Source organism: Grammomys surdaster, unplaced genomic scaffold, assembly GCF_004785775.1.
Source record: "Grammomys surdaster isolate TR1022 unplaced genomic scaffold, NIH_TR_1.0 240, whole genome shotgun sequence".
Lineage (NCBI taxonomy): Eukaryota > Metazoa > Chordata > Mammalia > Rodentia > Muridae > Grammomys > Grammomys surdaster.
Window position 1 is genome coordinate 808,390 of NW_021604685.1, and position 16,141 is coordinate 824,530.

Sequence of the window (16,141 nt, forward strand, 5' to 3'; positions counted from 1 at the left end):
TTCTCCCAATCCTCGCCAGCATCTGCTGTCACCTGAGTTTTTTTAATCTTATCCATTCTTATTGGTGTGAGGTGGAATCTCAGGGTCGATTTGATTTGCATTTCCCTGATGACTAAGGATATTGAACAAGTGCTTCTCGGTTATTAGAGTTTCCTCAGTTGAGAATTCTTCGTTTAGCTCTGTACCCCATTTTTAATAGGGTTATTTGATTGTCTGTGTTCTAACTTCTTGAGTTCTTTGTATATATTGGATATTAGCCCTCTATCAGATGTAGGATTGGTAAATATCTTTTCCCAATCTGTTGGTTGTTGTTTTGTCCTATTGACAGTGTCCTTTGACTTATAGAAGCTTTTCAATTTTATGAGGTCCCATTTGTTGATTGTTGATCTTAGAGCCTGAGTAATTGGTTCAGGAACTTTTCCCCTGTGCTGATGTGTTGGAGGCTCTTCCCCATTTTCTCTTCTGTTAGATTCAGTGTATCTGGTTTTATATGAAGTCCTTGATACACATGGACTTGAGTTTTGTACAAAGAGATAAGAATAGATCAATTTGCTTTCATCAAATCTTCCTCAGGTGTTTTTCATAAATTGGATATATTAATCTAAGATTCAGAGACTACTAAATAAATGTTATATATATTTGGGAATTGGTGGCTCAAAAGTAAAGATTGGAAGCTGTAGGGATGAATTAGGTCTCCTGAGAATAGAGATTATAGCTGAAGGGGCCAAGATAGTTCTATCATCCAAGAAAAAAAACTCAGAAAGACCTTCACAAAATATTAGCCCTCTGTTAATTCTACTAAGTTCCATTGGATATATCCAAATCCATAGCTTCATAGTCAGATGTGGATAATCTTGGTGTGTCACAAAACAAAATGAATAAACATGAGCGTGAAAGGTTTGTGAAGAGTGGATGGACGGAGATGATAGGGAGGTGAGAAATTAGAATGGTCAGTGTACAAGGCATATGCATTTGTAGTAGTATTATTATCATTATCATTGTAAAATCCAGCTCCAAAGAATATGATGACCTCTTCTTGGCATCCATGTGCACACAGGCACATGCATGCCTACACACACACACACACACACACACACACTCACAATTTTACATACACTCATAAATACACATGCATGCAGCATGCACAAATAAAGAAAAAGGCAAATAAGTAAGTAAATAAAAACAAGATTTAAAACATGAGTAGAAAAAGAAGAATTCATAAAGGTTATTGAATAGAAATAAGCCAGAAGTAGAATGGGAACTTGAATAGCTACTTCCTCAGCTTTTGCTATAAAGAGGTGTCTATTAGAGAAGACAAGTAAAAGAGCATCTAATGGCGGTTATCACACATGCAAATTAGGAAACCATTGTTGATTTTGGCATGATTGTTGTTAGATAAATTATGAAAACCAAAGCCAGGTCTTATTCACTTGAAAGATGAATAATGATAAAAAATAGAAACTACTAGCTTTAAAGAAAGATGAATATGAATGGAAAAGAATATTAGATACAATATTAAAATATGCTGGGAGAATTTTTTTTCCTTTTGATTTCATCTATGCTATTATAAATGATCCTTTTTTTCTTGCCAGTCCCCAAATCCTTTTTTTCTTTCATTTTTAATAACTACATTATTACACCATCCCTTGGGATAAACATTTGGACTGTATCTGGTTGCTGCAAAGGAAATTCTTATTCTTCTTTTCCTCTCCTTTCCCGAAGCAGATAGTGTCCATGCCCAGGGGTAAGGAAGGAATAGTGAAAGCAGCCCTAAGACTGTTACAAAGCCTGGCCACTAAAGCTATGAGACCACTATAGGTTACATCATAGGCTCTCAACATGTTTAACCATATCGTGAACTGCAATGTGTTATTTCCCATTGTGGAATTTCTTTCTCAGTAATGGATCTAACAGTGATAGGCCTGGTAGTGAGTTCCAAATCAAAGGTCTACACTTACTTTCTTTTTCTGTACCCGAGTGGTGTGTCTACCCTTTTCTGTGTGAAATTCAGGGAGTAGCTACATGGACAGTGTAATTATGTCTTCTTTATCCACTGGGAGCTTTGTTGCTTATAATGCTAAAAGAAAGTATCTTTCATTTTCTTTGCTTCTCTTAATGTATTTTAATGCATGAATGAATGTTGAAGGTGAAATTTATGTGTAAAAATGACTGATGCATTTCGTATTTTTCCATCTTGATCCACCTGTACCCAATCTTAATACTTTAAAAAAAACAACTAGGGAAGATAAGGTAGGGTAAAGAAGCCAGTTGAGAGAGAAAATTGAAAAATCTTAGAGGGAATAAACAGTCTTACAAGTAGGGAATAAAGATCACATTTAAAACAATTAATCTTATTGAGGAAGGAATATTTATTCCTTTTTTGGTATTAGTATACGTTAGTTGTATAAATCAATGGATTTCGTTATGATGTTTTCATATGTGTGTGTCATATGCTTTGCTACCTTTTTAACCCTTTGTTACCTTTTCTTATCTTCCCAATCCCCCTTTTATTCTTTCACTACTTAATAGTGTTCCTGTTACATTCATGTTTTCCCTACTAAATATCATATATGAGAGAAAACATGCAATATTTGATTTTATGAAACCATATAATTGCACTTAATATGACCTTTAGTTTCATCATTTTCCTGAAAATGACATTTTATTCATCACTGTAGCTAAATAAAGCCCTTACCTGGGACTGTTATCTGGGTTAAGAATCTTTGGACAAGTTATAGACCTAGGAGAGACTCGAACATGATTATTTTGTTACATGGACATAGCATTAAAATTATTCCTAATGACTTACTGTTTTCAAATTTTTCTCTCATATATTAGATCCAGACTGCAGTTTCAGCTCCCTCTTCCTCTTTTCCAAGCACCCCCTTTTCTGGAGGGCAGACCTCCCAGAGATATCAACCAAACATGACATATCTATTTGCAATAAGACTAGGTACCTTCCCTCATATTAAGGCTGGACAAGGAGGAAAAGGATACCAAAAGCAGGCAAAAGAGTTAGAGACATCCCCCACTCCCAATGCTAGGAGTCTCACAAGAAGACCAAGCTATACAACCATAACATATATGCAGAGGGAATAGGTCATATCCATGCACGCTACCTAGTCTCTGCAAGCCACTATGAGCCCAGGTTAGTTGGTTCTGTGGTCCCTTTTTGTATGTGGTGTTCTTAATTCCTCTGGTTTCTACAGTCCTTCCCCCACCCTTTCTGCATGTTTCCCTAAGCTCTATCTAATGATTGTCTATATCTGTTTCTTTTTTTTTCTTAATATAGAATAGAGTTTATTCAGGACATGGGGAGGGGAGTTAAAAGGGTAGTAGAGGCAGAGAAAGGCAGAGAGGGGAGGGGGAGTAGAGGCCAGCCATGAGCATGGGGGGGGGGGAAGGGAAGGGGAGGAGAGAGGGGGGGAAGCAGAGAAAGAGCAAGAGAGAAACAAGAGACCAAGAGCTGCATCAGTTTCTATCAGTTGCAGGATGAAGCCTCTCTGATGACAATTATGCTAGGCTCTGGTCTATGAGTATAGCAGAGTATTATTAGGAATCATTTCATTAACTTTTTTTTTCCCAGTTGTGATTGTGTTATCCAGCCTCTGGTTCCTGGGTCTCTAGACAGTGTCAGGGGTAGACTCCCTCTTCTGGCATGGGTCTCAGCTACCAATTATTGGTTGGCCACACCCACAATTTCTGCATGACCTTTATTCCAGCATGTCTTGAAGGTAGAATGAAGGTTTTGAGGCTGGATTGGTGTACCAGTCCCTTCAGTGAAAGCCTTAACTGATTACAGAAAATGGCTAGAGTCGCCCTTATAGAATCCTGGGAATTTTTATTGCACTAGATTTCTACTTCTTCCCAAAATGTCCCCAAATTCAGTTGTCTCTTCCCAGTAAGTATGCTGGTTTCTTTTCAGAAAATCAATCATTCACTTTTTACTAATGACTTATTATACCTATAGATTTGTACATCTCTCAGCCCTCTTCAGAGAGAGAGGCTTACCATAGTAAATGACAGTTAACACAAAGATCCTCTACCGTTCAGTATGCAGAGAACATGAGACTGAAATATTCAACCCTAAATGGAACATGTATATCATTCCCCTTCTCTCAAGGCTCAGTGATCATTGCAGAAGAGGGAGTAGATGATTGGAAGAGTCAGAGGTGTTTGATAGCTATATGAAAACTCTTTTCTAGACATAGAAGGGCAGTTGCACATCTTAATTTGTGGTAGTATACACAAAATCATTGCAAGCTCTAGCCAAACAAAAATGCCTGCAAGGAGAGGGATGATAGACACAAAGTCCTAGGCCTACCTGAGGACCTATTGGCAATTGATAACTGTGGAGAAAGGAAATTCAGTTTTCATTAAAGGTATGATCCCTGAAAAGTCCTGGATTCTCCAGTGAAAAGCCACATTTCCGAGAGGATATGGACAGCACACATTGGACTTTATGGATTTCTTTTAAAGAGGACACAAATTTGTATAGGTGGGAAAGGGAGATGGATCTGGGAAGACTTGGAGAGGTGAATATGATAAAAATACATGGTAGGAACTTATCAAAGAACTAATTAAAAACACTAACAAACCATTTTAATGCCTTCATTTTTTAGCACTTACATTTGTGTGTGTGTGTGTGTGTGTGTGTGTGTGTGTCTGTGCCTGTGTCTGTGTTATGGGGGGCATGCACTCAAGCAGTGTACCTCTGTTGTTCAGAGGACAATTTTTGAGAGTCAGTTCTCTGTGGATTTGGGGGATCAAGCTCAAGATATAAGATTTGGCAGCAAACACCTTTATATTCTTGAGCTACCTTACTAACTCCAAAACCTCCACATTTTTTGGAAAGAGTTCGTTCCCTTCTTTATTCACAGTTGTGTTTTGCTGGATAAGGTTTATGTTTAAATTTACAGAATTGTCGTGGAACTGTTATATGTTGCTAAATTCTTACTCATTGGGCTTCAGTATGCATGCTTTTGGGAAGGTGCAAATGCTTCTGTTATCTGCATTTTACTTTTTTATGTTTCCTTATATGACTTCTGTTTATTTTTAAATTAAATTATAGCTACATCATTCCTCCTCTTTCCTTTCTTCCCCCCAGTCCCTTCCATTCCACCCTCTCTCCCTTTCAAATTCATGGATATATATGCATAATTATGTAAATATAATGTGAGTGATTTAGTGTAGCTTACATATACATGATTTCAGGACTGACCACTTTGTAGTCCATAACCAATGGGAGAGGTTATCTCTAAGGAAGACTAATTTCCCACTCTTAGCATTTCTTAGTTACCAGTACTTCTAGGGTTGAGGCCAGGTAAGATTTCCCCCTTTTGTATTTGTGGGTCTATTGTTGTATTTCTTCATTTGGGTCTTATTTAGGCAGTTATATTATTGAAGTATCGTAAGTGTAGCTTGCCTGTCATTTCTAGGAGACATAATCTTATAGCAGACTTCTGGACCTCTGACTCTTAAGATCTTTCTGCCACTTCTTCTGCTGTTCCATGAGATATATCTATTGGGGCTGGGCACCTCATGACCAGTGATTCTTTGCATTTTCACCAGTTTTATTTTCTATAATAGTCTCATCTACAAAGAACAATTTAGTCTTAAATGTTATCTTTCATTTTTTTCATCACCATTTGTCTTTCAGGTTTTAAAAGTACATCAATCCATTATTTTTTAGCCCTATTGAAGAATACTTCAATGTAGTTATATATTCTGAGAAATAAAATTTTATATGCTATGTAATAAAAGCATTTTAACAGTTTTTGATAAATTCATATATAATCAGACTCAGAATATCCCAAATATAATTTGATTCATTTGTTCAGTAGGATTTTCATTATTCACATGCATTATACACCTTCTCAGATATCTCCCGTCTTTCAGAGATGTCACTTGCCCTCTACCTACTTCTAGTTTATCTTATTGCATCTACTACTTGCCAAGAAAAATTGAAGCAAAAAATGTCGAGTTGTTGCTTAAAAGATAATAAGTTTAAATGAGAGGTGAAAGGATATCATTGTGGATACTAGCAGCAATAATAACGGTTTCCATTTAGTGTGCAGTTACTATGATACAGGAATTTCACTAAATGTTTTGTGTAACTACCTTATTTAAATACCCCTTTAATTTATCTGGTGCTATTCCTATCTTACAGATAGAGAAACTAAGCCATAAAGGTTAAGTGAATTGCTCTAAGTCACATAGATAGTAAATTACAGAGCTAAATCTCCAACACAAATTATTTTTAAAAAACTTAATATCATTAGTATTAAGTTTGTAATAACGTGTGTATAATTATTTCTAGTATCATTTCATTAATGTCTTTTTTGCAATTAAATTATAAGTTCTATGGGAATATTGGCTATGTCACTTTTAAATAGTATTACATATTATAGCTCTAATATGTAGCATAGTATCTGGAATATATTAGTTTATAATAATGGAATATATTTAGCATAGTATATTTTTAAAAATTAATGAATGACAGAATTGTCTAACCATACTTATTCTTAATTAATTCATGGTACATTTTCATCGTTGGTCTTTGTAAAATGCACCACTTTTTAAAAATTTATTTGATTTTGTATCTATTCTGTCTTACCCAACCCCAATTGAAATAGTTCGATTCTTACTTAAGTGTGAATTCTTTTTAAATTTTACTATTTTTACATATATGTGTGTTTTGCTTGCATGTATGTCTGTGTAACATGAGCTTGCAGTACCCATGGAGGCCAAAAGCAGATATTGGATCCCCTTGGACTGTAGTAACGAATGGTTGTAAACTGCTTCTGAAAGCTGGGTATTAAATTAGCGCTCTATAGAAGAGTAATGAGTGCTCTTACTTGCTGAGCCATCTCTTCATCTCCAAGTATGAATAATTATGAGATTTTTTTCTTGTGTGTACATTTTAGTTCATAATAAATGATACTATAGAATAAATATTCCTTTTTTATTTGTTCATTATGTCTTATAACATCTATCCATGTCTCTTGGGCTATATATATAGTCCGTCGCTTTGATGCCAAGTAAATTAGTCATCCCTAATACTTGATTTCACTTTGTGGTAACTGGTAACCACAACTGAAAACATTAAATTGAGAATTATATAAACAAACAATTTAAGCATTAAATTGCAGGCCCGTATTACCTACTATTATGAGTAGCATGGTGAAATATTATGCTATTTTGTTCTGTCCCATGCAGTCCTGAATAACCCTTTTGTCTAATGTATCTATACTATATACAGTTGACATGTATTGGCCATGTAGTAGCTATATAAAGCAGGAGATCAACTGTCATGGAACTGCCGTGGTCATGTTTAAGTATTCCTTAGTTTACTTAATATCTCTAAAACACAAGATGAATAATGCTGTAAATTCAGATATACTAAAAGGGCTACATTATAAATGAAAAGGTAACAGTTTCACAAATGATTTCATAAAGAAAGAATAAGTCTTCCACTTATGAAATTGCAAAGAAGGAAAAATAAATCCATGTTAGTTTTTCAGTTGAACTTCAGTGGCAAAAGTCATGGTCACTGTGTATATTAATCAGTACTTAGATTAGCTGTTATCTATGGCTTTAGAAATCCAATGGCAATCTTGAAATATGTCTACATATTTTGCATCAGTTTGAATGCATTAGTAATGAACTCAGAGTCCCCAGTAGTGTGTTGGTATTGCAATAAGAAAATGAAATTAATGGAACTTTCTATGCCTAGTACTGGGTTTTTTGTTAAGGGAACTTGCTATGCCTAGTACTGGGTTTTTTGTTAGTCTGTGTCTCTTATGGGGAGCATTATCAATCCAAGTAGCTTAGAAATGTATGTGCGTGTGTGTGCGTGCACACACACACAGAGGGGGGAGGAGAAACATAAATATAAAAACCTTGGTTCCTTGAGTCATTATCAAACAACCCTGGTGTTATTTTTCCCTCATTCCAACTTTTCATTATGGATTCTTCCTCCTCTTCCTCTTCTTCTTCCTCTTCCTCCTCTTCCTCTTCTTCCTCCTCTTCCTCTTCTTCATCCTCTTCTTCTTCCTCCTCTTCCTCTTCTTCCTCTTCCTCCTCTTCCTCCTCCTCCTCCTCCTCCTCTTCCTTCCTTCTCCTTAGTTGTTGCTTCTCTCCACTATTCCATTTCCTACTTCATGTTATCTGTAACCTACTATTCTCTTCCCACACCAACCCCAATGTGGTTCCTTTATATTTTATACTGTCTTAGTTTCTATGGTTACTCCATGGCATATACTCATATTTAAAGATTTTGAGCTAAAAAACACAGATGAGAGAGAATGTGTGGTTTGTTTGTTTGTTTGTTTGTTTGTTTTACTGGGTCTGGGTTACCTCACTCAATATAGTCTTTTCTAGGTCCATCCACTTACCTGCAAATTTCATGATTTCATTGTTCTTTACAGCTGAGTAATATTCCAGTGTGTTTATGTACCACTTTTTCTTTATCCACTTTCTGTTGAAGGACATTTAGGTTGCTTTACTTACCTGGCTGTTGTGAATAGGGCAGTTATGAGCATTACTGAGCAAGTATCTATGGAATAAGAATGTTAAGTCCTTTATGTATATGCCAAAGAGTGGTATAGCTGGGTCACATGGTAGGTTTTATTTTTAGCTTTTGAGATTTCCCCACTCTGATTTTTGAAACTTCTCCACACCAATTTCCAGAGTAACTGCACTAATTTGTATTCCTACCATTAGAGAATGAAGATTCCTCTTTCAGCACAACCTCTCCAGCATTTGCTGTTACTTTGTCGATCTTAGCTGTTCTGAGTGAGGTCAGGCAAAGTCTCAAGGTTGTTTTAATTTGCATGTCCCTAATTTCTGACGATAAACATGCTTTAAGGTATTTCTCAGCCAACTTTAAATGGCTTCTATTGAGAACTCTCAGTTTAAACCCCTAGCTCACTTTTTATTTGGATCATTTTTTTCTTGATTCTTTGCTTTTGAGTGCTTTGTATATTGTATATATTAATCTTCTGTCAGATGAAGAGCTGAAAATGATTCCAATATCAGACAGAAGAAACTTCCTTTCAAGTTGTTGGTCAGGGTCCCAAAACAACAAAACCCACTAATGTAGCTCTTTGTTGTTGCTCAGGAGTTTAGGGGCATATTGCTGAAGACACAGGACTGAGATGCTTGAGCTAGATCTGACCCAAAAGCCACTTTCCTGAGATCTAGCTTCCGTGGTTCTAGGAAATACCATGCAAGCTGTGAAGGGAGAAAAGCTGTTAAACAGTCCTACTCAGCAGCAACACCTGTGAATCACAAGAATTATGAATTTGTCAAGTTATGCAAAATAGTGCAAGAAGTAGCATTCACATGTCAGTGGCAGTGAACAGCTTCCTGATGCTAGTGAGGTCATGGACCTTAGGAAAGAATCTACTTCTGCCACATTGCTAAAGCAGCATAATTCCTCACTACTTGTTAGATCTTATTCTTATATATACAAATAAGTGTGGCTACCACACTTCATCAAAGAACCTTCTCTTTACAGCAAATGAAGACCATCATAGAAAACCACAGCTAGACACAATGAAGAGATCAGCAGATTGTGTGGAGGCCAGTCCTAACAGATACATCTACACAAAGCTCCTGTATCTATTACTCAGGGAACATCATCACAGAAGAGGAGGCAGAAAGATTATAGGAGCCAGAATACCAGAGGGTCTGCTGTTAAACAGTCTCTTCTAGAAATGGTCACATAAAACTGAAACAATGACAATATTAGTGGAATGTTAATGAGGAAAGGAAGACATTTCTCAAGGCTTCACCAGTAGACAAAAAAACTACAGGCAACTAATAACTGCTGGGAAAAGGAGAGTAAGGATTAGTCCCTTTATTGTTTGTCAAATTCAGTGTTGTTAATCCTGAAACCATATACACACAAGCAACAGACTCAGCAAGTGTTTTATATGTGGGGGTGGGGCACGCGCACACTCGTGTGTGTGTGTGTGTGTGTGTGTGTGTGTATGCACATGTGCACACATACACACAGGTAACAATAATTAAAAGAAAAGGGATGTAACAATAAGTCAAAGAACAGGGAATTGGGTGTATAGGAGTGGGTCAATGAAAGATAGCTGGGGGGGATGGGAAAAGGGAAAGAGGTGTAATTCTTTTTCAGTTAAAAATATAATGTTTAAAATATCATTTCCTCTTGGAGTAATTTAACCAAAAGCAAGTTCAGATTTAAATTCTCAACTTCTCTTGCCCTGTGCCTTCCATCATTTCTTGTCTATTTGTTGTGTATGAGTCAAAATCTGGGTCTATTTGAATGCTGCCTTGTGAATCTGTCACTGTGTCTTTGTATACGTCTCTCTGTGTTTGTATCCCTAAAAAGGACTTTGCATGCTTGTTTATTGAACAGCATAGAAAGAATTACATGAGTAGGTGAGGGAATGGATACTTTATATAAATTTTTGTTTTTCAAGGGATGACATCTGACACCAATAGATGCAGTTCACAAATGTTATTACAAACATCATTATGTATCAAACACTAGCTACATGTTATCTTCAATGTTTATGGCAGATGTTCATTTTGTAAGGTTGCTTTCAATCTGTATTTTCTGTTTTTAGCTTTTATGGTCATAAGACACATATGAAAACACTTACATTGCTCTCTGAGTCGGGCACCTTAGACTATGTATCTTAAGATTACAGCTATGCATTGTATTATGTTGTAAAAGTTGACTATAGGACAAATCAAGGCAAGTAAAATTGTTTGTTCCATTTGTTCCCTTAAATGTAGGTTAAACAAACAGTCTGAGTAGACAGTGGGAGAGCAATTTTAATTTTTGTGTGACCTCAAGGTGTATTGATGACTGACTGTCCAGTAAAAGCTTTAGTATCTTAGAATATAACAGATATTTTGATAATACATTGTCACATATTTTAGTTATTAAACTATCTTGTTTCTAATAGTCTAACTACACAACTATTATTGCAATTAAAATATTTAAATATGTCATACTACTTTGTAAGTTCTGAAGTAAGGAAGATCAAGATGTTCAATGGATAGGGTAGTTAGCACAGAGGAAAACCTTACTATATTAACTAATGAGATGTTTATTCAGTGCTTACTATATAAGCACTAAAAAAAATAGGTATAGAGCAATGAGCAGAACGAAATCTTTATTTATATGAAGACCCCATATATGATAAAGAAATACATATTTCTCTTTAATATGTAAAATATATTTAAAATATGACAACTATATATTTAATTTGTGGTAAATATTCTGGGCTACATCCTACAGACATTGCAGGCTGGGGTTCTCAGCAGTTGCTCTTTACCATCTAGAACTCGGAGATAAGGACCTATTGCTGGATGCTTCACACACTTGAGCCATAAAACATGAAGAAATGGAGCTGATACTGATCTGGAAGATTAAACCCTACTTGCTTTCTTCCTTTTTAAAAAATTACTTTTATTTTTTCACAGTCCAGGCGTTGCCCCCTCCCAGCCCACCCTATGACAGTTACTCATCCCACCATTACTCCTCTCCTATCTCCAAGAGGATGTCCCCCACCCCACCAGACCTCCCCACTCCCTGGGGCCTCAAGTCACTCAATGATTAGGCCCATCTTCTCCCACTGAACCCAGACCTGGCAGTCCTCTACTGTAGATGTGTTGGGGGCCTCAGACCAGCTCGTGTATGTTACCTGGTTAGTGGCTCAGTCTCTGAGAGATCTCGGGGAACCAGGTTAATTGAGACTGCTGGTCTTCCTGTGGGGTCGCCCTCCTCCTCAGCTTCTTCCATCATTCCTCTTCCTCAACTTCAGTCTAATGATTGGGTGTAAGTATCTTCCTCATTCTCAGTCAGCTGCTTGTTGGGCCTCTCAGAGGGCAGCCATGCTAGGCTCCTGTCTGTAAGTACACCATAGCATCAGTAGTAGTGTTAGGCTTTGGAGCTTCCCCTTGAGATGGATCCCAAGTTGGGTCGGTCACTGGACCTCCTTTCCCTCAGTCTCTTCTCCAGTTTTGTCCCTGCAATTCTTTTAGACAGATGCAATTCTAGGTCAGAGTTTTTGACTGTGGGATGGCAACCCCATTCCTCCAAATGATGCCCTGTCTTTCTACTGGAGGTGGCCTCTACAAGTTCCCTCTTCCCACTGTAGGGCATTTCATCTAAGGTCCCTCCCTTTGAGTGCTGAAAGTCTCTCACCTCCGAGGTCTCTGGTACATTCTAGACGGTCCCCCTACCTCCCCCCTGCCAAGGTTGCATATTTCCATTCATTCTGCTGTGCCTCGGGGCTTCTCTCCTGTCTCCCCCCACCATACCTGATCATTTTCCCCTCCCCCTTCCCTCTCCCACCCAGTTCCTTTCCTCCCTCTGCCTCCCATGATTGCTTTCTTCTCCCTCTCAAATGGGATTGAAGTATCCTCACTTGGGCCCTTCTGCTTGTTAACCTTCTTGAGTTATGTGGATTGTATCCTGGGTATTCTGTATGTTTTTGGTTAATATCCACTTATTAGTGAGTATATGCCATGCATGTTCTTTTGGGTCTGAGTTACCCCATTCAGGATGATATTAGAAGATATCATCCTGATACTAGAAAGTTCCATCCATTGCCTGCAAAATTCATGATATCCTCATTTTTAATAGCCGAATAGTATTCTGTTGTGTAAATATACCATATTTTCTGTATCCAGTCTTCCTTTGAGGAACATATGGGTTGTAACTATTATAAATAAGGCTGCTATGAACATAGTGGAGCACATGTCCTTGTTATATGTTGGAGCATCTTTTGGGTGGGTCTTCAGATCTATTTCAGATTTTCTCCAGATTGATTTCCAGAGTGGTTGTACCAGTTTACAACCCCAGCAGCAGTGGAAGAGTGTTCCTTTTTTTCCACATCCTTGCAACATGTGCTGTCACCTGAGTTTTTGATCTTAGCCATTCTGATTGGTATAAGGTGGAATCTCAGGGTTGTTTTGATTTGCATTTCCCTGGTGATTAAAGACTTTGACTATTTCTTCTAGATTCCTCTGTTATGAATTCTCTGTTATGAATTCTCTATACCCCATTTTTTGATTGGGATGTTAGGTTTTTTGGAGATTAGCTTCTTGAGTTCTTTATATATTTTGGATATTAGCCCTCTATCAGATGTGGAGTTAGTAAAGTTTATTTCTCAATCTGTAGGTTGTTGATTTATCCTATTGATTGTCCTTTGCCTTAAAGAAGCTTTTCAGTTTCATGAGGTCCCATTTATCAATTCTTGATCTATGAAGTTTGCATCAGAATATGTTATTCACTTTGTGTTTAGATTTTGCCTTATGAAACTTTACTGATGTAATTTATTCTAATCTCTTCTTGTGAAATCTGTGTTTCTATATATAAAGTTATGCCTAGTGGAAATAAATAATTCCATTTCTTTCTTTTTTTCAACTTGAGCCTAATTGTTTTGGATAAAACTTCCAATGTTATTTTCAACATCAGTGACAAAGGCTGGAATACTTCCTTGGTCTTGATAATAGAAAGCTTTCAGTCATTCTCTTAGCAGGCTCTTCGTATATTTCTTTTCTGTACTGAGGGAATCATGTATTCTTGTTTAATTGAGTAAAAGTACCATGGAAAAGCATTGGGGTTTTTTTTCATTTTTTTTCTGCAACAACTAAAACAACCACTTGTTACACTTGTTATTTTCTCTCTTTTCTATTAATGACGTGAATATTGTTTAATGAACTTCATATACAGACCCATTTAAAATGTAGATTTAAATCCCATTTAATAGCAGTATATCGGTCCATCTAAAAAGGGAGGGGTCCAAGGACCTGAACTCCTGGCTGTGTAGATTTCCTCTGCTGCTCTGGGTGCGAGTGACAGTTTCTTCTTGGGATTTCAGAAAGGAAACCAAGTAGGAAATAATTAGAGCGCATTGCTGGAGCATTAGAAAAATGGACTAAGAGGTGGGAGTGGCAAAGAAGACAGGCTTTTTCTCTCAATAGAGTGTACAGTGCAGCCAGCAGCTCCTGCACACAGAAGAAAGCAGGGATGTCTTACTGTGCTTCCTCCAAGTTTTGTCACCAACTACTGCTGACCAAATAGCAGGTGTTTGCCGTGCCGCAGGGTGACTCTTGTGGATCAGTGCTGCCTGGAAGTGAGTCATATTTCTTGTTCAAGAAGGAAGCAGCTAAAACAGCATGAATGAACAAATGAAGAAAGTGGTAAAGACAAGTGGTCAGAAAGGGCCAGGCGGAAGAGCCCTCGACAGAATGACCCTAAAACAAGACGAGGCGAGGCCAGTCCAGAACACCAGAGTGGACCCTCCCCATGTAACATACACCATCCACGATGCAGGTGAGATTAGCCTCGATACTGAGGAAGAGGACTTCCCTGATGGATACCTAGAGTGCATCATAAGAGGTGAGTCCTCTGAACCCATTCTGGAAGAGGACTTACTTTTTAAATCATTTGAAAGCCTGGAGGAAGCGGAACAAGACCTTTCTTGCCAGGTTCTGGAAGCGAGCTCCCTTCTCGAGGCTTCTTTGGAGCACATGACAAAGGGGACAAGACAAGAGAAAAGAGCAGCCACGCAAGAGGCCCCTCAGCAGACTGTTGGATGTTCTGAGTTTGTGACAAGCAGAAAGCTTCCTGTTGGAAAAACCTCAGAAGTTGAGTTATCCAGTCGTAAGCAGCTTGCAGGCATTACTGGAGAGAAGCCAAAGGTCATTGCATACTGTGGTGCCTTGTCGATGCTGGAGTGTCCTCAAGCTAGGTGCAAGAAGAAGCTGAGGGATAAAACCGCCCTGAGGAAACACATGCTTGTCCACGGGCCCCGTCAGCATGTGTGTGCAGAGTGTGGGAAAGCTTTTACTGAGAGCTCGAAACTAAAGCGGCATTTTCTGGTGTATACCGGAGAAAGGCCATTTCAGTGCACCTTCGAAGGCTGTGGCAAGCGCTTCTCACTGGATTTCAACTTGCGCACACATGTCCGCATCCACACGGGTGAGAAGCGCTTTGTGTGTCCTTTTGATGGCTGCTAGAAGAGCTTTATTCAGTCAAATAATCTGAAGATTCACATCCTAACCCATGCAAAGGCAGGGAAGAAATGCTGAAAGCCGAGACAGATTGTCCCCAGACTGGGTAGTCTTAATGCTTAATGGCAGAGGCACTGGGGGTACATGCATTATGTATGGATTATTATCTGTAGGGATGGATTCTATGGCTAAAACGATTTTGAAACTCTAGAAGGCATGCTTGTATTTTTTATTTATTACATAATTTTAAGATCTTTTTTGTATTCCATAGCATAGTTCCAACAGAAAGTTAATGGTGAAAGCAGTTCAGAAGCATAACCTTTAGTGTATGCTACACTATTGAAGGTGATAGTTTTTTTTGTATACTTCATAGAAGATCACTTATTTTTAATTATGCAATTTCTAATTGCCTAGCTTTTACCTTTAAAAATGTGCTTCATGGTAGTGTGACAATCCTAAAGAATGGGTAGCTTTGGCAGTAGTCAACAAATGCATACATATTTTTCTAAATTCAATTTTTTTGATTTTTGTTTTCCTCATTGTACCAAACTACATTAATCATACTTAAATGTGAATAGTTATATAAGAAAGTTGATCCATCTGAAGATTTTAGGTGTTTCCAAATAAAAGGAAATAAAGCACTAAAAAATAATAGCAGTATATCACTATTAATGTACTGTTGAATTGAGTGTATTAGTGTTTTGTAGACATTGTTGACTTTATTATGAACATTGGTAAGCTATACATTGGAGTTATTATCTTGCTCCTTGCTTTCTACTTTTCATATGTACTCCTTGTTCCATTTTTTCCTTTTATGGATTAAACAAAAAGGAATATTAACTATAGAATTTTGTGTCATTATTTTACATGTTATCATAAAGTTTATTTTATGAAACTCAAATTATCAATATTTTGACCATTACTTTTTGAAACCCCTTTCTTTTCCTAACAATAAGGAGTCTGATATATATATATATATATATATATATATATATATATATATATCCCATATACATACCATATATATATATATATATATATATATGCTTAAAGTTTTCACTATATATATTTTATCTTTTCCTTTCATTGAAAATAGTTTCTTTTCTTATGCAATATATCCAAATTATAGTTT

At 37.2% G+C, this 16,141-nt stretch overlaps 1 protein-coding gene across 2 annotated transcripts; it reads left to right on the forward strand.

Annotated features, from left to right (window-relative positions):
* The first annotated feature begins 14,172 nt into the window (after window positions 1–14,172).
* On the forward strand, window positions 14,173–15,015 carry LOC114626846 (zinc finger protein 42-like). 2 transcript variants are annotated; one of them, XM_028774370.1, is made up of 2 exons: window positions 14,173–14,604; window positions 14,668–15,015. In XM_028774370.1, exons 1-2 carry the CDS (start codon window positions 14,173–14,175, stop codon window positions 15,013–15,015), a joined length of 780 nt encoding a protein of 259 aa, XP_028630203.1. The 2 variants fall into 2 exon arrangements, with proteins under 2 accessions (XP_028630203.1, XP_028630202.1); XM_028774369.1 differs by having other exon boundaries at window positions 14,173–15,015.
* Window positions 15,016–16,141: the final 1,126 nt, after the last annotated feature.